We start from the raw sequence: 24,743 nt of genomic DNA on the forward strand, positions 1-24,743 counted from the left end.
TGTGATTTTTTTTTTTTTTTTTTTCTCTCTCTTTTTTTTTTTTTTTTTTTTTTAAGAAACGAAACCTTAATATAGAGAACGTTACAAATGTACGCAGAGGTACACCAGTAAATAATTCAGCGAGTTAAGAATTTTTAAGCGAAATATTCGAAACGTTATGCGATTACCGCTGGCGAATTGAAATTACCGATGTCGATTATTTCGTTTCCAATTAAACGGCGATGCTCCTACCGATGTAAATCGTTGCAAAATACTCTCGTTAAAAATTCATTGAAATACCTGTATCAAGAGCATTTATCTAAAATTGGTGGACGCGAACGGAGAAAGGGACGTGGCCGGTCATTTATTATTTATTTTTGCGATACATCCAAGTGAAATTCTTCGCGTGCGAATTGCTCGCGTAAAAAGTCGATCGATCACGCATCACGCCCGCGCGTCAAAAGAACGTGATTACACGTTCGCGTATTATCATACAAACGAGATACCCTTGTAAAGGCTAATTATATCGGCTAATCATTTTCACGAAAATAAGAAAAATAATCAAGGAAATCGATCCCCTCCCCCTTTGTCTATCGCGGTCACTGTGGCATTTCAAATAAGGCTAACCCATGAATAATAGGAGGACGCTACCGACCTAAGAGATAGTCTCTTCCTCCTTTTTTTCTTCTTCTTCCTTTTTTTTTTCTTTTTATATTTTCGATGACTAGATTTTAGAAGACTTATTTCGATAACAATTCAGCAAATATAAATATCGAATCGCAGATAGGTAGGCTGAAGTCAGGACACGTACAGATGAATGATTCAAGTATTTAGACTTAGGGTAATTTCAACTTTGAGAAGTATGATTCTCTTAGTTGTATACGCCATACGTAGAAACACGTAGAAAAATACGTAGCAACGAGCATAAAAAACTACTTGACATAATCCGAAAAATTACTTTGCCTCTCGCAAATGTATTTCTATCGAAAAGCTCAAATAAATTCTAAATATTTGCAATGATAATTTGGCGATGATTATATCAGGCGTTTAAACGATATCAATGGTAAAGAACACGGAACAAATTGAATTAAAGCATAAACACACACGCACAGCTCTGACTAATTAAAACGAGAAGTCGAAACAGCGAGAAGAAATAGAACTTTCTGGCCGATACATATTCGCAAACGTATGAAATTATGGAATCGTTTATTTCGGTTAAGCAAACTCCGGGCCGAGCATTTTCAACAAATAAGTACCAGATAAATCAATTTTTCTACTTATTAATGCACTGGCACGTACCGCGATGCTTGCCTTTGTATATTCTTTATCGTCTGTTCGTATTGGAAATCGAGGGAATTTCGAAACATTTGTCAAAGGAACAACGTTTAAATGGAATTTCATTGGTTAGCCTATTCCGGATTTTTACTCGATCGAAAATAAAGAAACTCGTATCATTTACGAGGATGTTTAATATCGTGCAATGTAAATAACGTAGTTATCGGGCTGCAACGTAGTTCCGCGGCAATAACCGAGCCGGCACATTACACGAAATAACGACACATAATAGCTTACGCATAAAAAATATTTATAATATAAAATGATTATCTCGTTTGAACCGACAGACTATAAACGACTCTTTAATACGTTCGATATCAAAAACGATAATCTCGTCAATTTGATATAACGAAATCAATTGGCCTTTTGCCCATGAACAGGCCCAGTCACGAAAGCATTTGAATAGTTGTGATAGAAAACTTGTACGTGTCATATCGTACGCGTTATGCGAAACATTTTGAAATTTCATTGGCACCGTAACGAGACACGACTGTCGCGATTATACCGATGAAATTGGAAAACGTTGAAGCGAGTATAGAAATTACCTTCGATCTTCTCGATAGAATCTAGACGAGAAAACTATCGACGCCAGCGCGTGATTATTGCAATTGAAATTAATTACGATTCTTTCGAGTATAATAGGTGTAACAAGTTGTTACGTTTTATCCGCGTGTATATTTGCATCGGAACTTTGCATGAATATGTATAAAGTTCCGATCGATTAATCTTGATCGAATATCGCGATTCGAAACGACAGTGTATATCGTTGCAGCAATTTCGAATGAAGTCACAGAACATGGCGCGGCATAACGTTCGTTGTTGCCATTTTATACGAACTTTTACGGTATTTTACAGGTTGCCCCGTAAAGTTGGCCGGTTCTCGCGGTCGCTCTGAATCTGGCCGCATAATGTAAACCAAAATTAACGACCTTGCTTTACACACCCAGCCCCTTTCATCCCCCTCCCCCCACCTCTTTCTCATCGTTCGGACGCGAGCGAAAACAAATTCGCAAGGGGTGAAATTTAATAACGCGGTTAGAGCGACAGCGTGAAAAGCAAAAAGGTGCGGCACACTCTTTCACAGTCGCGTGAAAAAAAAGACGAACAGCCATCGTCGTCGCGATATTAATCGCGCAACGATATAAAAGTAACGACACCGGTGTTCGAACCGGCGAGATGAACCAGGAAGGGGAGTATGATGATAGCGAACGCGATAGAGAAAAAGAGACGCGCGTATCAAAGGCATTTTTAATAAATAACAGCGGCACGAGCAGTTCCAGTGGCCTCGTTCCGGTCGCGCTTGGCACCGCGCATCCTTCCACTGTGTAATTGTCACTAAAAATTCATTAGTCAACGGATCACGCGGCGTGATCAAAGTCCGCGAATTTCAAATCTCATAGCATTATGGTTGTGTCCGGTAGAGAGACGCAAATTCTTCGAATACGGATCTCCGTTCTCTCTTTTTTTTCTTTTTTTTTTCTTTTTTTTTTCTCGATAAATAGATTTGGAAACGTATACTTGAACTAACAATGTCAGAGTTTCGATATGTATCTTACGTAGATACGAATCTTAACACTTTGACTGTCACGTTGGTGATATATGACCGGTCACGGTTTCTCCTGTGACGACACGGTGGGTCATTGATGACCGGAGCGCTCGAGCTTCTTACAATTGTCAAAATTGAACGAAAGTTGACAGTTAGGGCATTTTGAATATAACCGATAAATAGAAGATACTTTGAAATAAAAAGTGCCCCATCGAACGATTAAACGTTTTTATTAGAACATCAATAAAAAAAAAAAAATGAGAACAAATCTTGCATCTAACGATGCACTGTGTTAAAACACAACGATTTTAGTCAAAGTGTTAATATTTTACGCTTATAAATTGCGTACGGCGCTCTGCGCGCAAAACGCGCTCCCAGAGCCATTTTTGATCGACGCAGAGATCTATCGATGTACTGGCTACACCGACTGGTTGTTTTTATTGCTTGGAACGTCAACGTTCGGTTGTTTTGCTGATCATTTGTCACAAGAATGCGCAAGGCTTCATTACCTTGGTAACATAACAAAAACGTTTGTTTCTCGTTGCTTAAGTCATCGATTCGGTCGAAAAAGACATAAAACCGAGATATCTCGTGGCCCGGCCACAACGTCCTGCTCGCTAAAAACGAGATATCCCGTAACCCGTAAGCAATGTGTTAAATACGTTACACGTAATCGATTAGAGTTAAAGCGATACGAAGGAAATAAACGAACAGATGTAATTACGTTGCTGTTCCGATAAAGGTAAATCTTCGCGTAACTAGGACCGTTTGCATATTTTTAGTAATTCGACGAAGACGTAAAAAATTTCATACCGTTCATTTTGACTAATTTCGTAGGTTCAGTTTTAACAGCAACGATGCAAACTTATCCTTTTTTTTTTATCATTCTATTCCATTTTAAACGACGACGGCGCTAATCACCGCGAAACGCAAGTACAGCGGAATATAACGACGATATTAAATTGTCGGATGGGTTAAATTACAGAGAATAGTTTGTTCTATACTAACCTCCACAAGGGTGATGAGAATGATGAAAAGAGGCGGCGGACAACACCTGTAATGGTCGGCGTAGTATTTCCGGTCCCTTTCTTCCGTAAGGAATTCATCGCCGATCATGCGGACCATCCTGCAATTAAGAAATTTTCTTTCACCGATTCTATTCTTTGTCGTTGGTTACATTTCTGTTTCTCGTTTTCTCTTCGACACATTGGCGCGTTAATTTTTCCACGTTTAACGATCGAAACGTTGCTTCCGCGGATCACAGTTTAGTTAGCTGCGCTTGCTTCGAGACGAACGAATCGTTGGAATTTTGCTTAGTGGAATAAATTAAGGAAGAAAAATACGTAGCTCGGATACTCCATTTTTGCTCTCGATGCTGTATTTTATTGGCTCGAAATATTATTTGTAGATTTTATTGTTCAAGTTGAAGGTATTGTTCGAAGCATTTCTGGTTTGTTATATTATCCGTAGAGAATTTTTTAACTGATTTGCAATCCATTGAAACGGTAAAATACATAGATGTATGGAAAAACCAGAAGCAAAAGTTGCTCGCATTTTTCATTCTGTAATATGAATGATAAACAAATCATATTTCGAAAATACTATATCGCGCGTATTGGTAATATAGGCTCGATGAATCGATACATTTGCCACGGATGATATTCCAACGCGAAAAATGTATTGACCAACGATAAACTCGTCAACCAATATCAGCTTGAATGCGGTATTTTCAATCGTATTTAAAAATCTGCGATGTATAAAATAAACGTTAAAACATTACAATAAATGTCCATAACCAATGTCCATAAACAATGAACGTTACGTAAAAAAATATTGACGAATGAAATACAATAGACGCTGCATGGAACATTGCAATTAGAGATTCGGAAATTTCAATGAAAAGCATAAAATCCTCGTTAAAAGAGGTTATAAGATACTTATAAATAAACTGTGGCTTTTGTACGTTTTTATCGAGAATTCAACGATATTGAACTAATAGTGTAAAAAATATAGAAAATATCGTTATATCCAAAATAAAAATTGCAATATTCAATGAGTGGAACAAGTGTCTATTTAAGCTGCCTTTCTCTACTTGTATTCGTAAGAATACGAAAGCATCGTAAACTTGTGCAATCGACTCGCATACGAGAAACGATACAAAAGGAACGCGAGCTTGTAACAAATAACATAAAGAAAAGCTTGGAGAATTCACAGCTCGCGACTCACACCACCGAGTTCTTAGCCGGCACTAACGAAACAACGGATTTATCGAGGCAGAATTATGAAAATTATCGAGATCATTAAGAGTTTTTTTTTTTCACCCAAGTATTTGAGAATTAATCTGTCAATGGCCCGGGGATATTCTGCGAACTAATCGTCGGTCTGGAGGAATTTTCACGCGAAGAAATAGTTACGAACGCTCGTTAATCGTCGCCAGGGGTAGCGAAATAACGAGAAATTAATTTTACCGATTTCAACTTCGCCACGAAGAAAAGGAGAAACACTTTCGCGCAATTACGGCTGACTTGTGCCGTCTAGGATTTCTCATTATCTCGACCAGTCGATATCCGACAGTTGTTCCAAGTCATACACCCTTGACATTGTGAGAGAATTTCCACGATTATTAATAATAATTACGATTAACTAATTGCACACTGTTGCATTGGCGCATAGGATTTTAATCAAAGACCCTGTGTTCTCGATACCCTTTCAGCCTCCATCCAATTTCCTTCTTCCCTTTTCATTCTTTCACCTCGATTGAATAGTTTTTAATGAAATTCAACGTATTCGAATGTCTCGCAATGAATTTACTTTGACAAAGCAAAATCAGAAACGCGAGCCACGAGATTCTAAATTAATTCTAAATTGATTCTAAAATAATTCGAATATATTTCGAGAATCTCTGGACTTTTTAACGAATTCACGCGACAAAATAATTATTACAAAATATTTTTTAAATTATTTATTTACTTAGCATTGCTCGTATACTCGTAACAACGAAATAACTGTCCTTTGATATTCGATACGATTTTACGTTCGTGTATTCCACGCGGTTTTATAAATAAAATATCCTAAAAAAAAAAAAAAAAAAAGAAAAAAAAAGGGAGGTATTTGAAGAGATAAAATATCCAATAAAATATCGAAAACGTGAAGAACAGGGTTAAGCACGGAACGAGTAACGTCGTACGGTTACTGATAAACGCGTAATTAATAACTTGATCGATCGTCGAATGAAAATTCGAAGGTAGAAAGATACGAATACCGCTATTTATTTCCTATCGTTCTACCAGAGAAGACGAATGCAAACATTTCCTATTCATTCGTTATTCTGAGGCGATCGTTCAACTGTAAGTCTGCGTCACTGTGAATTAAATCGTCGATCAAGTGGTATTTCATAAACGTTCTTCATATTTCCCGACTGTGCGCCGTGAACCAATATTTCTCGTGGATTTCCTCGCAATTAGCTTGATTGAACATCGAAAAAGGGGAAATCTTATATCTATTGGGCACCGAAGAAATATAGTAACATTTGTTTTTTCAGATTATTGAAAGACATTTATCAAACGTATTTTCCTGAATCCGATAAAATAGCATCGGCCATGCTGAAGTGGAAAAATTTGATATTTCATTTTGCGTTTTTCTTAATGTTCTCCGCGATATTTTTTAAATCACGCGGATATTTCATTTCTACGAATCTACAACCCTATCATTTACGATTCCACGTAGTTTGACCGTATGGTTGTTTACAAAATTCTCAAATTATACTCCAAATCTTCGTTACATTAAATCTAAAATCATCTAAATTACATCTTAAATCAATACGTACGTTATGGTAGAAATTCCTAATATTCTATAATATTATCAGATAAGAAATAGCGCGAAATTCTACTCGCTAGAACAAAAGATCCGAATTCTTATTATTATAATGACAAAAATTCCGAATACTCTATCGTTTGAATATTAATATTATTATTATGAAAAAAGGAGTAATATTATTAAAACAATACGACGTTTCGATTCTACTATAAGAACGATACAAATTCCAAATACCATCACTGAGACGATAGAAATTCCATATTTTTCCCCGTGCCTATCTTACAATCTCCTATAGTATTCCAACGAATAATGTTCTAACGAACGATAGAACAACAAATGGACCAAACGAGACACAAGTTTCTTTTAGAAACGTGCCGAAGCGTGAGCAGCTATGGTCGCGTAGATGCTCCGGTGTTCCCGATAGCGATCTTCTGTTCCATGGAATAATTACGAAGAAATATTGGCCCGTAATTCAACGCGCTAGCCATAACACCGTTTATGGTATCATAGATGAACTATCTCCTTCGTGTTTCCATCGACCGCGAGACGAAGCGAGGGTAGAGGACGCTCGTACGAGGGTGGACGAGAAAAGAGCAATTAGAGAGAAGCTAGGCTATATGGAGCGTGTTAGAGGAATGAGAGAGAAAAAAAAAGAGGAAAGAAAGAAGAAGGAGGGGGAAAAAATAGGTAGAGAGGTAAGAATTAACGGGAAAGATGAAAGAAACGTGGCAAGGAGAAAAAGTAGAGCAGAACGAATAAAACAGTTGGTAGCGAGGAAAGGTTGGAGGACAGAGATATTAAAGAAATGAGAACCACGACTAATTACGGAATAATACAGAGATCAAGAAAGCGATGGAAAAAGTTCTGGCGGGGTGGCCTGCGACAAAAAAGATCATGGAAATGGGTCAAAATGTGATACTAATGGGAGAAGCAAATTACAGGATGAAGAGGGGCCGACAAGAACCGGGAAATATTATTTTTCAAGCACGCTATCGCGGTATGGTTGCTTTGTTTATCTTTTAAAGAGACGCGACTTCGAGTTGCAGGAAGTATAATACGTTTCTCTTATCGATTATTTACGACTGTATCCATTACTATGATAGATTATTCGTGGACTATCGGAAAATTTAAAGGTACAAGAATGCGCAGAGTACGCGTACGTAAGATACAGATTATTAAAAATGTAGTATGTTCGTTAGGATTGAGATTATAGGAAATTTAGAATTGCAAAAATGTACAAAGTAGACATAATACGCAAAAATACACAGAATATTCAAAGTAAGTAAGTAAATTTCTGTTGAAAATGACAACGCGAGTTTGTGCTCGCCATCCATATGCAAATGCGTTAGTTATAAGAAATGGTAACCGGAGGATGATCCTAGTTACAATCGAGAGATTTGATCGATAGGCTTAAGATGCTCTTTTTGTTTTTATCCCTAGTTTTTTGTAAGCGGGTGCAATAAAGGTCTCTTTTGGCTAGGAACGGCGTGATAGATTTATCCATTCGATAAAATAATAACTATTCTGATCTTACCTCCGAGTATAGGAATAACGACAATTTCTATCTAGATTCTATTTAGTTTAATTAAATTCATAGAAAGACGAATTTGCATAAAACTCCGCTGTCTAGCTATGATACGTTTAACGAGTGAAACAAATTTCTATCGTTGTGCTTCTATTTGCGCGATGTAAATTCGCGTGGAATACGCAATCCGGTTATTAACGATTCAGTTGAAATCATAAGCTGACTTTTATCATTTTCAACGACGATCGGTCTGTTTTAAAAATGTTAGCAGCTGCAACGCTGCTTAGATTAAATATTAAAACATGATCGAGCGGCGAACAACGTGTTTGCAAAATGCAGAACATGGCGCAGGGTAATTTTCGTTTTTCACGTAAAGCACAACTCTTTTTCAAAAAGTCGTTTCCCGGTATTTTAGATTTTTCCACGATAATTATAAAATACTGACACTGGTGGATTAAAGCGATTCATGAAACAGTGTTATTTAAGACGTTACAGAATGGGTGCGCAAAACAGAGAAATTGTAGCAATTTATGGAAACGTTTATGGACTTTAAATTACAAAACAATTAGAAAGGTATACGGTAATAACGAAACCGTATAACAGCGAGTAACTATTTTACAGAGGGAAACAAAACTGTGTGGGCGAGATGGGAGTTAGTGTTTTATGAACACCTAAGTGTTCATGGAGTACGCGAATCGTGACACCGTTTTATTTGTTGTAGTAGCTGCAAACCGCAGTGTGCGGTCAGTTACCGGGTTGTGTAGTTACTCGCGTAACAGGAGAACAAATATCTTTTTCTCGTTGTCGCAAATCCTTTCGTAAAATTGCCAGCGTTTTCTTCTATGAAATACGTCGCGAGCCACGATTGCCGCCGGTTATCCCGAAGAAACGCGTTAAATTTATGGGACCTTGGTAAATCATAAAATTCCGATCATTGATAAGCGAATGAAAATATTACATTCTTCGCTTTTTTCTAATCATTCGAAATAAAAATAGAAGTTTTCGCAACCATATTCGGAATTAATCTTGCGATCGCTTTTTGCTACGTTTCCAGACAAAGTGTCACCAAACGAAATTGTAAATTTTAATCTGTAAAAAGCGAGTTGCACTATAGATAGATATTGTTTTCATTTGTTACCTATAATTTCAACAACACGTTTGTTCAATTTCCACCAATAAAATACCAAACGCGATCCTGACAACAACTCGCTATACATCCTCTCCGTTCTCGATCAGAGGGTTTTCGCAACATTTCTCTGCGCATCCGTGCAAAACACTTTTCTACCAATTGGAATTAAGAAACGGTCGCAGAAATCGTCGCGAACGTTTCTAAATTTCTACAGACGCTATGAAACGCGAGAACAGAAATAAGAGGAGCTACGAAATTGTTAGTCCTGGTGGGTTGGGTGTCCTTCTCGGTGGGAGTTGCAAGTAGCCGTGAAATAGGAAAGCAAAGCAAGCAGCTCGGTGAGGAATCAGCGAAAACGGAGACGGTCAGATACGCGAGATATGGTCGGTCTGAAAAAAAAGAAAGAAAGAAAGAAAGCAAGAAGGAAAGAAAGAAAGAAAGGGAGAAAAAAGCGGGTGATCTCGAATGCAGAGTGGGTCTGTGAGCGCGGCTGCCAGGTCCGTAGGCTCACATCTAATTGCTAGCGCGCCTCGAGACACCGTAGATCGCACGAGCGATTTCCAATTAGCGATGTGACTGATATACCTGGGTTCAAGGAAACGAGAAAGGGGTCGTCTACTCTGTTTCTCTCGCTTCCTCCGTTCGCGACAGCACAGGTGGCGTGCTTGACGTCCGCCACGCTTCTCTGCAACGGTCTCTGCTACAAGATGAGACAGTCTGAGGAGAACGAGCCGAGAGAGAGAGAGAGAAATACCTGCTTCAAGGATACTGATTAATTGCATCGGCTAGGTATATCGAGCCTTCGTTATTAACCGTCACAATGGCCGAATAGTCAGGCTAATTGATCGAGCACGCGGAAAATCGCCGCGAGAACGAGAACTCGTCGATGCATACTTTTCGACGATTTACCATTTGTCCAGACGATTCTTTGGAAGATAAGTTTCTTTAGAAGATAAATCGAAGTATACACCGAGACGGCAGTTCGCCGATCATTGACAAAATAGATATCTAACGCAACAAAGTTATCTAAATATTTAAATTTCGCGAACCATATATACTACGTCTCCAAATATCTTCGCTTTTATCGATTCTTTGTACGACCACGATATTGTACGAATGCATCTTCCATCATATACCCCGTGACGCTTCTTCTTCGACTACTATATCCTTTATGCGTTTATGCAAATTTATATCCTTCTAGACACAATGAAGAGAACGGAATCTAAATAGCAGTTCGTTTCGTCCCATGGATACGGTAATTAACGCCTTTAACATCTTGTATATCTTTGTACATTACGCGTGCTCCGCACGCCTGCGCGCTTTTGAATCACCGATAAGCGTACGAACACCATGTACTAAAACTTCCCTCGTAGATAAAAAGTATTTCCTTGCCTCTTATCAGCATACGAAACGTCGTTACATGGATCCATCGTAGATACGTCGATTTCACCAACAATTCACGCGACATGTCAAAATACCTGCGCTTTCATCGACTCTCTTACAACTACGAATTCCTCTGCATCGTGTAGAAAGTTAGAAACACGGTGAGGTTAAAAGGACGAGTCTCGTAATCAAATTAGTTACTCGAGTTCTCCATAAAACGCGGAGATCCGTTGTTCGCGCGACAACCAACCGGAAAGTAAGAAATTGTCCCAGCAGCGGTACAGCTAAGTAAGGACAGTAACGACCTTAACTACTATGTCAACCTGTATCGCCTTTAATTACTCGGAGAGAGTGTTGCTGCTGTCACGATCCCGTGATCGCCAAGTTTCGCTGTTCCTGAAGTTCGCGCAAGCGGAAGGCTTTCGGAGATGGTTTCGAAAGGTTCCCCGTGATAATTCGATTCTTTACTTTTGTCTCGTACGCGTTTTTCTATTTTCTTTTCGCGACCACGTCCGCCCACGAATTAATCGAATCACCTGGAACCGGCGATTCTTGGTTCATAAAAAAAAAAAAAAACAAATTCACATAAAAGCTCCGCTCCCCAGCGGCTTAAACCCAAAAATTGTACTAAACAAAAAAAAAAATATAAAGCGCCGACACATAATATAGTACGTCGTAGCGCCGCGTATCGGTACCTTTGCCTAACACATCATTACAAAAATTCACCGTTTATTGTGAATACCAAAATGTATTTAAAACTGTATCTTGGATTAAACAAACACCATTAAAAATAAAAAATAAAAAAGAATTCTTGATTCATACAAACGAGTTTATTACATCGGCGACGGTGTTTCGCAGGTTTCTGATACAGCAGATTCCATGTGTTCGTAGGAAACAACGGGATAAATGAAAGGAACGAGTATCATCGAAATACTGTACACGCGTTTCGGTGGATTCGTTAAAAAGTATACGTGATATTGGATTGGCAACTAAGTGATTGCGGAATTTATCATTAGATGGTATTGACAAAATTCGCAATCACTTAGTTACCAAAGCAATATTTGTCGATAATTGCGTTCGGAGTTAGTTACGTTATTTAAAGTTATTCGGAGCTTGACTGTATTTCGCGAAATATTAAATTGATCTCGAGCGCAGACTTTATGGTTCACTACGTCTGCGAAGCATATTTCGATTATCGTCCCCGTACGTTCCTTTCGACGAGCTTATTGTAATTTCGTCGGTTCCTTTCTGTACCAATTGTACGCAGCAGATTAGAAACGTAAGGTAAAAATTGATCGGGCTGGTGCACGCGACGCGCGATTTGGAGATGGAAATAAAATTCGAAACACGATATATTCGATGGATGTAATTTCTACGCATATTCTTCTTATTTCGTACGGTTGACAACTCTTCGTGGAAGCAAATCGAGTGTCTCGAAATCAATTTTACAGAAATCAAGTTTACAGAAACGACGTTCCCCGTGCACCGGAATCTAACATTTCAATATCTTACATTTATTACCATCTTATATTTATCGCAAACAGACAGTCGAGACGATACTGTAACCTCATTTATCGAATACTATCTATCTGACGACGGTAAATATTTATTTACCATAGCTTCCAACGATATTTAGAAGAACAGCATTAAGCAAAATAAGAAGGCAACTCTTAAAGGATTTGCGAGTTAAAAGGAAAGGACACTCTAAAACGGATATTAATTTCTCCAACTTGTATCTTCGCTGGTACGCGTAAATAGCTGATCCAGAGCAACGTTTACATAAAGCTAAACGGTACAACGAAAAAGCTGGATTTATCGCGAGTCACGTGTTCTTACAGCTTCGTCGTTACGTGCACGCAAGTGCACAGACACATGCGAACATAAAAAGGGAATAATGCTTCCGTAAGAGTCGCCTTCGTTCTTATCCCCTTGCAGATGTACGTTCGTATAAGAATCCAAGCAGATCAGTAGCCCTTAAACCCGATTTTACTCGTCCGCGATCAAAGCGATCGGGAAATCGAATCTCTCGATGATCGTCTAGCTCGCGTGCAGATTTCGTATCGGTGGAATAGAATATGTAAGCCGACCAATACCGTTTTAGCTAAGGCCGCATACGTACAGGCGTGGAAAGTGCATAAAGCGGATCAACGAAAACGTCGATCGTTCAGACGATTTCTTAAACGTATCGATTTTTGAACGTTTTACGAGCGAACAGAATCATCTCCGACAGAATCGTTCTGTCGTTTTCGTACTTCTGCGGGGAGAAAGAATAAAAATGGTAAATCGAGACTACCAAATAAACTTCAGACGTATCGCCGTGCGACATAGAAGCGGCGCCTGGAATTTTACGCGCATCTTTTCGTACGCTTTTTACGGCGAGGAGCATCGAGGTCTAATCGAGCCGCTTATTCGGTAAACAGGTTAACGCTTTGACTGCCACAGTGGTCATTGGTCAGATACGTAGGAAAATATGAAGAAAGAATAGGAACACACCCAAACGGGCTAACTGTGGAAACACCTCAAACATGGATAAAAGACTGAAAAGGAAACAGACCTCACAAAGGACACAACCTAACAAACACGAAGATGGTATTCCGCTGGGGGTGGTCACCCACATGATAATCATCAAACAGTTAAAAATTCTATCAAATGTCCAAACTCGATAAATTGTGCATGTAAAGAATTAAATAAATAAATTAAAAAAAAAAAAAACGGTAGTCATTGGTGACCGGAGCGCTTCAACTTCTTACATTTGTAAAAGTTGTATGAAAATCGACACTTAAAATCGTCCATTGAGGGAGAACGTTGTCTCGCATCATCGGTTTATTATTATTTTGCCATCATATTCTTTGAATAATAAAAATACTCCCGTGGCGTCTTCAGCGAGACATATGATTTCGACGTGGCAGTCAGAGTGTTAACTTGGCGAAACAAAGAGCAGAGACGATCGATGAAATTGTATAAGATAAGCATCGATCGCAAGCGCTTTGCAATTAATATTTCAACATTTCGAATGGTGATGTAGGTTAAAGTCAGATACAAAAGTAGTATACAAGAACCATAATTGAAAGAAGCTACGCAAGTATATCGAAACATAAAATCTGCGATTACGAGCAACTCGATATTTCGTAAAACACAATCAAACGATAAGCATTTTGCTTTGTGATGGTCCGATCGAAGGACTTGGAGGAAGATTATCTGTCTTACCGTGTTGAAAGATTCCAAAATGTAGAATTTTGTGTCGCGACGCGTAGCATGGGCCACGACGAAGAGGATCGTATTTGAAAGGATCAATATGGAAACCCGATTCGAAGCAGAATACACACGTGCATTAGTTGGTAGCGCAGGATGGAAAACGTTTTTCTTGCTCGAACTAAAAACACGTTTTAAGCAAGAAAAATATGGTTCGCACACAGGAAATGTACAAGAACACAACTGGAATATTATCTTTTTCATCGCTGCAATGACGTTTCATTTGCGAACTCTGTTTCAAAATGAAATAAATAGAACCGTGATCTTATGATAACCTCCGATAGATATTGAAATCGCGATAGTAGAAGCTTCTCGATACGTTTATATTTACAAAAATAAAAGGACGGATATTTTTACCGTATATAAAATGTTTGGGAACAGGTTCTATGTGAAAGTTGCGACGGTTCGCAACGATTAAAGAAGCTACATGATTTTTGATAATTCAATTTACTGGACGTTAATGGCATTACAATTTCATGTGAAATTTTTATTTCTCCATCTAATACGCTCATGTTCGAAGTTAGTACAATCGAATCCAAATTATCAGCAAAATCTTCAAAATTACGAGCTTCAAGTTCCTAATTTTTGTATCCCGTTCGACGAGAAATGACAAACTCGTGGAAGAGGGGAAAATCTACTTCTCGTGTCGTCTATTAATTACTAAACTATTCTGCAAGACCATGTGAAATCTTCAATCTGTAACTTGGTCTTCAATTGATAAACATTATCACTTAATAAATGTGGGATGGTGTGAAGGGTCAGGGAAGGACGTGGCGTGAGGGGTGATTGTTTATAGACGTCGTCAGGATATGTTAATGTTGTCAAGGAGTGTTGTGAGCGTTACCAAGGTTTGTTAAGGGAAAAATGAGCGTGGTGAATGCTGTCAGAGTTGAATTTATCGTGGTCGAGAGAAATTGTTGTTGTTGTGACGTAGAATTAGTGAGAAACGAATTCGTGAAACGCGATGTTTTATTCGATTTTGTGAGAGTGCAACGATATTGTGTTTATCATACTGTTTTTTCCTGTTAATTTATGATATAACATTCTTACATAAATTATTATGCATCCATGACGAAGAAATTCATCAATTTTGTTCGTCTTTTCCTTCGATCATTCAACATCGCATCCATCGCTTGTTACAAGCGATTCAAGGCTGAGATTTACGGTTTGTTTCGTCCGGTGACTCTTTGCGTAACCTGGAAACTATCCCTCGGTCGAGGCGGCCACTCGCTACGTCAATATAATTAGTTGGATCGTAATAATCCTAAGGAACTGTCGTAAAACTAAGCATTTCGATTTGACCGTTAAGTGGTATAAAACACCTTCGAGTCAAAATGTTCTTTATAGTTATTGCTCCATCAGCTAAAAAGTGGACAAACGTGGGTTTCCCATGTTTCCCGGGATTTTCACCCGTAAGCGACCGGTGATAGGCGACCAACATCCAACAAGAGTTTTCCTCTACGACAGTGTCACGTAAACTTAAGGGTTGGATGACGAAATAAAATAGCTGAGTCGTAACACAACTATTAATTTTGTTTTAATTAAACTTTATTATGGATTCAGCAATCACAACGGAACACACACTGAATTAACATAAATCACAATTCACTTCAACCACGTTATGTAAGACTTAGTTACACTGACACGTTAAGTACGCGACTGTTAGAAGGGTAGAGACCGGTAAAGATATGTTGACTATTCTAAGGATACGGAATATTTTAATGACGATACTGTGTCTGAGGAAAGCTAGGGATGGGTGTGTCTAAGGACACGGGACTATCGGATTAGTTGATGACAATTTTGGTTAAGGAAGTGAGGGCAGTAGACACCGTCTCCGATTGGATAATAAGACGATTGGTAGACCAGAAAGAGTTTTGCCCGCCCTCGTGTGAAAGTTGTTAACGGAACATACCAGACGTTAACCCATATTAACAATAAACGTAAAGACAAGACAAGAGGTACTCGCTTGGTCCGAAGGACCTTAACTATGAAAATTCCAAGACCCCTGGTGGGTACTTCGGATTATTGAGGGTACGCGCCAAGGATGTGCAGACATCTGGGCGCCATCCTGCCCGCGGTGTGTGGATGTGCAGACATCTGGGCGCCATCCTGCCCACGGTGTGTGCCCTGGTCTCTGATGTGAAATGACGTTACAACAGCATCATCATCGAACGTTACTGGATCTACGATTACAGATCAGTCAACATCTCTGCACTGGGTTCACTACTTTATCTCAGCCAACATATATCCATTAACTATATCTACTTTTGATAATTCATCTAATAGACATATATATACACGCAACGAGCGTAATCATCTTGTCTACAATCGTTGTTGGAACAAAGAGTACATTATAACCTGTTACCTCAGCGTTATAATTAAATTCAATCACCTTTGTTACCCTAAACGAAATAGGGGATCGACCAGTTTCGTAGCGTCGATCGTAATATCGTAACGGGAATTTACGATTCCCGTTGACGCGTTTCCTTGAGATCGCGTCTCTCCGTCAATGGTCGAAGAAACACAGTTTGTTGTACAATGTTTCGCTATGTGCTGCTATGTTTCAGGTAGCGTGGCAAGTTCTCGGTCATCGATTTTCTATCGATAAATAAAACATCTTGTAATTTTTACGTATTATCCAGATTGCTTTCCAAATTGTGTCTCTAATGAAATTTCAAAGTGTACCACGTACAATACGGACGTAAAAGCTTTCTGCTTTCCTGTGCCGGCGTATGTACATTCTGTTTGGGTGAGAAAGGAAGGAAGGAGCAAAGGGGCGAGGGGAAGAAGACGAAGATCTCGATACAGAGTGAAAGACAGAGGGACAGAGGATCGGAAGGACGTTTGATCGTAAAGGGGTCGAGGGTGCGCCGCATGCCCGAGAAAGCATGAAATTGCGCTCAGCTCGGTCGCGGCATATTAGATTATTAGGACTCCGCGCGCGCATATCCGGACGTCGTCCTGCTGTATTCCCCCCGGGAATACAAGGGAAATTTCGCGATAAATCAAACGTAGCCAGGCCACAACTATGCCCGTCGGGGAAACAAGATTTTCGTCGAAACGACCGTAAAGTCGTTTAATACCCCCGTGTTTGGAGGATCGGCCACGCGGATCCGCCATCTGTTCACGTAAAATTCACGACAATTTCCGTTCAACATGATCGAACAGCGTCTGCCACAGGCCAGTGACGATAAAATATCATAAGCGTCAGCTTTAGCCAATTATTACAAAAGAATAGCAGTAGCTGGGTATCTGTTAAACGACCAATTTCTGACGAATCGCTGCAAAACTCCTACGGTTTACCGTGTTTGAGTAGGTTTTGCGTTACGTAACGATTATATCGTGTTTGTCAAGATTAATCGAACCAGCCTTCGGTGAATCTACGAATGCTGTTGCGTTTCGAAAAATTGTTCACGTTGTTGATACGTACAAATATTCAGAAGCAATTTCACACGTACGATGATTTATGTCATTTGTTTGCGACAGATAAATTTCTATTTTTTTTCTTTCTTCTTTTATTTATTTATCAGAGCGAGGCAATGAAATTAAAAAATTTACGAAAAGCGGAATCGACTAATTGAACTTTGGACCCTCGACTCCGTTTGGTTTGACTCTCTGAAAGCTTTTCTTATCTACGACTGTTGCAGTTACGAAAGGAGTCGATATATTTCTCGACATTAAGAAAACGTTATCGTAACTGGCAATAAAATTCCAACTTGATTGGCTACCCGAATAAACAAATACTTTTTTTTAAGAATCGTAAAACACGAATAACTAATATATCGAAGATTTCACCGTTTAATTACCCACTGAACGTGTCTCTATCTTCAGCCGTTATAAAGATACTCCTAACTTCGGCCTTGGATTGCGTGACCCTGTATAATTACCTGAGAACGACGACTTAATTAGCAAGCTCTGTCAAATCAATTCGCTCCTTGCTTCGGAGCAATTACAAGTTATTAACCAGAAACGCGATCCGGGAAAAAGAGGCGAGGACAAAACGATTCGTGTCCATTCGAAAATTCGATTTGCCGGATAGTAATAATATCCTCGATAAACATGTCTGAGGGTCTCTATCGAGAAAGTTACGGTCACCGTGTGTATCAACTGTTCCAAGGATGACATTTAAGAAGAAGCAATACGTTATAGGAAAAGGAGAAAAGGACTTTATGGGGGTGACAGAAGAGAGACAGGATTATTCTCGCAGGTACAAGAACAGGATCAATTGTTAAGGATGAACAAGGAGAAACCAATGTAGAAAAGAGTTTGCCGAAGAAGGAAATTGACTTCTGGCAGGTAAGGACACGTGCTTGGACTACGTGCCACTGTCTGGACCAGTGGTTCTCGATCTTTTACGTGTTTGAAAATGGCATATTCTTCGTTGAAGTAGATATAGCTATAATTATAATGTATAACAATGAAAAGAGAATAAAACACCTGCAGATAAATCGTACGTTTCTTGCTGCTTTTATTTTCTAAATATTTCGTTGTATATAATTCTTATAACGTAAAATGTAAAACGAAATGACATTTCTTAGAGGTTTTCCTATAGATACAAAACGAGTAAGCGTCGTGATATTTACGGTCAACAGTTTTGTATACGCATCAAGTTTCGTACACCTGGATTACATATATAGATAAACGGAGAAAGCGAGGAGAAACATTGAATCTTATAAAATTATAGAAACTCCGATAACCGATCAACCAGACGACTGTGGCTTACGCCAGGTTGAGAACCACTGGCCTAAGCTCTTAGTCTAGGCGTGTCTTTGCACGCACCACCATAAGCTCGTAAATGTATACTTCGTTCGTAAGTACGAGGATGATACTTTGGTCCACCAGCATTAACGATACATGAAGGAATATCACTACAAGTTGTCAAATGTAAGTAGTTTTCCTTATCAATTTGACAATTCCATATCACATAAACAACATATTAATCTACTAAGAAAAAGCTACTGTCCCCTCTTACTTCAACTTTCTTTCTCACGTTCATCCCTTGCAGAATGAGCTACCCACGTTCGCTTTTCTTGCCCTCTCGTTTCCTTCGACTGAGCAAATCGATTGGTATATAAATGCTACATGCCAAATACAGTGGTTACGTTCAATGGCAACAATTTTCGCAGCCATCATACGCATTCTCTATTTTCTGGTTTCAGCCGCTCATTTGCCAAGTCGTTCGACACTACAACGCTAAAACGATAGAGAAAATTGATGAAATTACGCGAGATAAGCATCGATCAACCGCTTTGGCATTAAAATTTCAACAATTTCGAAGAGCCTAGTTAACCACTTTGGCCTGAGAACGACACGTTTAGCGGTCATGGCAACTCCGCCGTATCTGCGTGCCTAATCTCGGTTGACGTTATTTCCATCGTGAAGCGAATTAGTTTTTCTTTTCTCTCTCTCTCTCTCTCTCTCTCTCTCTCTCTCGTCAGTTAGAACGGTGTGTTTCGATTCTACGAGGAGAGAAAAACGAATAGATAGAAGGTTACGAGCCTGGTAAATGGATGCCTCACGCGTCTGTTTGTAGGAATGGTGATTCGACTACTTATCTGTCTACTTAACGTGCTTAGGGGAGTGGTCGGGAAATAGCGTCGCAAGGAGGATAAGCTCGCGCGACTAGGGTTTACGGGAAGGTCGATAAATACGACGCGAGACGTAAAGTTTCACCCTGCAGATATGGAAGAAGCGACAACAGAACGGGGATGATCTATCCTGTTCGATTACGTTTAAACGTATATGAGCGCCATAACGTTGCTTGATTAGTTGTTCCAGTTGTTTGAGTTCGCGTGTGTGTGTTTTATGTTCGACTTTAGAATCCGTTTAACCTTATCGGATGGATAGTATCGTTGTTGGTAGAACGTACAGTAGCTCACAAAGGTATTCGAACATTTATTATAGAGACCTTGGATCACGAGTATATCGTGTTTATTATAGAAAGCATTTTGAAATTTCATCGACATTCTTACGAGCTACGATTGTCATAATTACGTCGGTGAAATTGGAAACAAACTGGAGAACGTACGTAGAAATTGCAAGGCATTTAAAGCAAATGTATGGAATTTATTACAATATGTAATTCGTTTAATCCAATATCGAATTAGTAATTGTTATAATTTGTCTTATAATTCTAATTTATAATCGAAAATTACAGTTAATGTAGAAGATCGATAGAACGAATGATCGTCAATATGAGCAATAATAGCATCCAGTACTAAGTTTCCTACGAGTTAATGTCATTACGCGCATGTTTGTTCGTCGAAATGCATATTCGTGTACGAAACACGTATCGTGCTCTTCGCTCTGTTTACGCGATAAATTGTTTATTTTATTGGCCTATTTGTAACGTACATCGTTTATGTCATTCGTAAACCAATACAGAGTTTGAAGTAGAATGTATTCCGAAGCTGTTCATCGACCGTCTCGATTTGCTGCAAAAGTCTCGAAATGAAAGTAGAAACAGTACGTTAAAAAATTAATCAACGTAATAAAAGAAGAGATAAAATATATTAAGAAATATCGTAAGACACGCTACGAAATTCAATTAATAAACACAACCAATAGCGTAATTCCAATTACCACGTGAAGACTTCGATACTTTGCAGGATAATTAGCACGTTGCAATGGGAACCGTCATGGATCGAAATATATCGCACCATAACGTTTAATTTTTGCAAAATATCGTACATTCTAGTTACGTACTCCTTTCTCCGACCACGTTATCCAAGTTATTCGCATCGTTGATAATCGATAAAATTTACCTTACTTTGATCATTTTCGAAAATGTATTAAAAGACGCGAGTCACCGATGACCACCGACGTGTTAAACTGTCTTCAACCGTCCCGGTCAAGCGGAAACGATTCATTTCACGAGAAGCACGAAATCTCGAAGGAAAGCTAAGAAAGGATAGTTTCAGCCATTCGATCAGCACCGATATACTATCTGGAAAAACATCGAATCATTGGGACTGGCTGGTACAGAGAACGACAACGGAACAGAGAACGGTCGATAGGATTTTTCTGATTACACTCGGTGTTCCGGAGGAAACGAATCGTACCTCGAAAGAATACGATGCTAGGCAAATACGCGATCCTGAGGAGTAATACTCCTCTATCTCGCGATTACTCCTATCACTCGTGGAAATGAGGGAAAAAGAAATCGAACCGGAACAAATAGGAGGAGGAAGTGGGAGGGAATGTACACGGAGATCGATAGACAGATGGAAGAAAATAGAATGAAGGAACAGGAGGAAACGATATACAATTGAGGAAATGGTAACCGGATAAAGAAGTTCTCTTCAACTTCTTTCAGAGCGAATGCGGTATTTTCACTGGAGAATTTGATTTCAGGCATCTCCGGAACTTTAATCCGTCGCGTTCTGCGTTCAATGTGAATATTTAGTAAAAATGGATTTTATTCAGAGCGGAGTATGTTTAACGACTCGCGATAGAAAGAAGGAAAGCTACTGTTCTCCTCAAATATTTCTGTTTAAGTTATCCATGCGATATACGCGATGCTGTGAACAAATTAACTTGTTCAAACATCTTTTTCGAACATTTACGCAATATTCACGTATCATAGGTATAATCAAGAGACTAAAAAACAATTAATATAAAAACTGACCAAAATGTCGTACACTTACAAATAGTAACAATGCACCGTGGGAGTTGTCTGACCGATGCTAGTCGATACTACTTAAATCAAGTCATACGAACGCAAAGAGAAACAGGAATAGAAAGATACAACAACAACAACAGCAACAACAACAACAACAACAACGGAGGACGTCGCACGGACCATTTCACGCGACGTAACACGTATATATACGAATATAGAGAACAGCGTATATAAGTTGCCTGACCAATGCTAATCGCTACTACTTAGTCGAGCCATACCCACGCAAAGGATAAAGAAAAGGACGAGAAAAGGATAGAAGCGAATACGGCTGGCTGATTTAACGGATTAGCTAGCAGAAGAGGATCATTCGCGATTTTTAAGCATCGTATGGGAGAGGTTTACTGGAGCGAGTGCGCGGTCGGCGACCACGATGCTTGAATCATTCTGACTTGCTCACCATGTTCGGATAACCGGCACAACTGGCGGTAAGGGTGGTTAAACCGACGCAGGCCAGCCGATGATGTACAGCTCTATGGTAAACCACGCATGCACTAACCGAACCTGTGTCTACCCTCCTAATGGCACTTCTTTCTCAACTTGGGCGTGTTGGTATTTTTGGATTACGTCTCGACCTTCTGAGAAACGTTTCGAACAGAAGAAGCGGTTTCTTTGTAAGAGAAGTAAGAGCTGCTTTAAATTCTCGGTACATTTAAATACATGAAAATGCATCAGACTAGGTTTGGAAATCGAGATGCGATTTTCTTTCCTCCTTTTACTATGCAATAATGTTTTCGTTGGTATAAAAACCTACCGATTTTCTATCGAAAGTTGGCGTAGATTTAATATTGTACGATGTCTGTACATACGCGAAACATATTTTTTAAATGTCAACAGAAGCTTCACTTTTCATTTCCATATTTATTCTTGTACTTCGATATCATATAAAAAATATACCAATATTCTATTAAAAAATTTAATTCTCTCTTTTATCTTTTATCCAGTATGGAATCCAGCAACTTGTTTCTCATTGCAAACTAACAAACCTTTCTTCAACTATACGTTCCTACGAATTATTGAAATATATATAACAATATTAATATATCAGGTTGTCCGAAAAGTTTCTTTCGTTTTATACAGGAAATAATAGACGCACAATGTTTTTTCTTTTATATTAGTTTATGCACGAATGTAATAATACAAATAGAACGAAATGGATCATATCTAATTCAATAAAATAATATAAAACAGAAATTGTTGTTCATTTATTAACATCTTATGAAACGAAAGAAACTTTTCAGACAACCTAATAAATAATAAAAAAAAACCGTCACTATTTTATGAAACCGTCAAGAAGATAATTTATTTTCAACGCAAATTCTATACAAGTTCCACTAAACGACAATTTGACTGAATCGCAAGCGATCTGCGAATTAAATCAATCTTTCGATACACTGGACAAACATAATAATAAGACCAAGCATTAATACCCCCCTTCGAGTATAATGTCATTTACGCAGCTCGTAAATTGATAATGATACATGACCACGATATAACCAATAACTGTGCAGATAAGCGATCTTTGATAGATACAGCCGATTGGATAACGCGCAATCAAATGCAATCAATCAAATGACCAAGTCGCCGTGCAAAACCATATATTACGAACGGACAGCGCGTCTTGATGGTCAACAGAAGCTGGATCACGGGAACGGAGGGACTTGTCACGACCCTAATTTAGTAATCTTCGTTAACGGGGCCATAGGTAATCGCTTCGCAAGTATATTATCGTTGCTCTCGATCTTTAGCTATCTTCTCGTCTAAATCTTCTACCTGGAGTTTTTTCAAAAACGGATACCCTTATCGATTAGTTCCGTAAGTAGAATACGAGTAGCACTAGTCGGACAGTGGCGTATGCAGACGCTTACTCGCCTTTGACGAGTTGTGATTTGGTGTTAGAATTATAGCAGAAAGGAATAAAGTGCGAGGGAAATTAATGAGAGTACCGTTGCACAACGATGGCGATGTTTTAATCGTCGTAGATGAGTACACGAAACTTTCAAGCGTAAGTATGTACACATTCCCGTTGTTTCGCTTGACTTTGCGTCAATATAAATTTCTACCTGCTGAAACATCTAAACAAAAACTCCCGAGGGACAAATTACTTAGGAATAAAAAACAAAGATGAAAGCAGACCTGATGATTTTTATGAAAAATAAAATTACGCATCTAAGTCACTTCGATCGAACGCAAAATCTTGTAAAGGAAGATCCGATTTACCTCTGCGAATATTCCAATCAGTTCCGATAACTATTGTAAAATTGTATTCCATAGAAAGTACATATAATAACTATTTTTCGCGAGCGGAAATCTCCCAAACGATCAAACAAATATAAACAAAAAATACGCGATAAAGGAAGTAATCTTCGATACCGAAATCCAACTACGTGTGTATATATATGTATATATAAGGTACAAAGATAAACCCATAAAGCAATTACGCGCACAAAACGAAGAGCGGAAGATATTCGAAAATTGCGGAGGATGACAGAGGGGGGAAAATCGGTGCCGATGGCTCGATCTTGTAGCGCGATTAATCGAGGACGGTGTGGTACGAGTCGACCGTCGAAATTTCCAAAATTATCGGGATGACACGCCACGAAATAGCTCGCGTCGAGTGGATGAGAGGAGCGAGAGGAGAGAAGCAAAGGGTTGGCGAGGCAGGGAGCGAGGAGGAGGAGGAGCAGGAGGAGGAGGAGGAGAAACACTTCGTCGCGAGGAACAATAGCTCGTTTGGGGTAGCGTAGCTATGCAACGTATGACGTATAGCCCAATATCCTTGGTACAGGCCGACCGTATGCTTCTCTCTCCCTGTGTTTCCACCACCCAACCTTCGCCAGCCGCACTCTGACTCCGACCTGCACATAACCCTCTCTCTTCTCCCTTTCATCACACCGTACTCAAATCCCTACCCGTGGCCGTAGTTCCCATCCTTAGTCGCCGAGATCTTCGTTCTCCTCGCCACGAGAAGCTCATACATGCGTGCAATCCCCAACGAGGGTGAACGTGTAATTACGTACCAGGTGGCTAATTAATCCGGCGAATCTGCACGCTCTCCCCTGTGCAAGAGGCCTCGGTGAAAAAGGGAACCGTGCCAACT

The 24,743-nt window shown here is 39.2% G+C and overlaps 1 protein-coding gene across 3 annotated transcripts in view; it reads right to left on the bottom strand.

Moving 5' to 3' along the window:
- Positions 1–24,743, bottom strand: part of LOC100740080 (protein rhomboid) — a 512,585-nt gene that overhangs the window by 112,735 nt on the left and 375,107 nt on the right. For all 3 annotated transcript variants that reach the window (XM_033321884.1, XM_003485005.4, XM_033321885.1), the window contains one exon: positions 3,869–3,986. In XM_033321884.1, coding sequence (XP_033177775.1) covers positions 3,869–3,986 — 118 coding nt within the window. The remainder of the gene's footprint in view (positions 1–3,868; positions 3,987–24,743) is intronic.

The sequence above is a fragment of the Bombus impatiens genome, unplaced genomic scaffold (genome assembly GCF_000188095.3).
Source record: "Bombus impatiens unplaced genomic scaffold, BIMP_2.2 scf_0033, whole genome shotgun sequence".
NCBI classification, from domain to species: domain Eukaryota; kingdom Metazoa; phylum Arthropoda; class Insecta; order Hymenoptera; family Apidae; genus Bombus; species Bombus impatiens.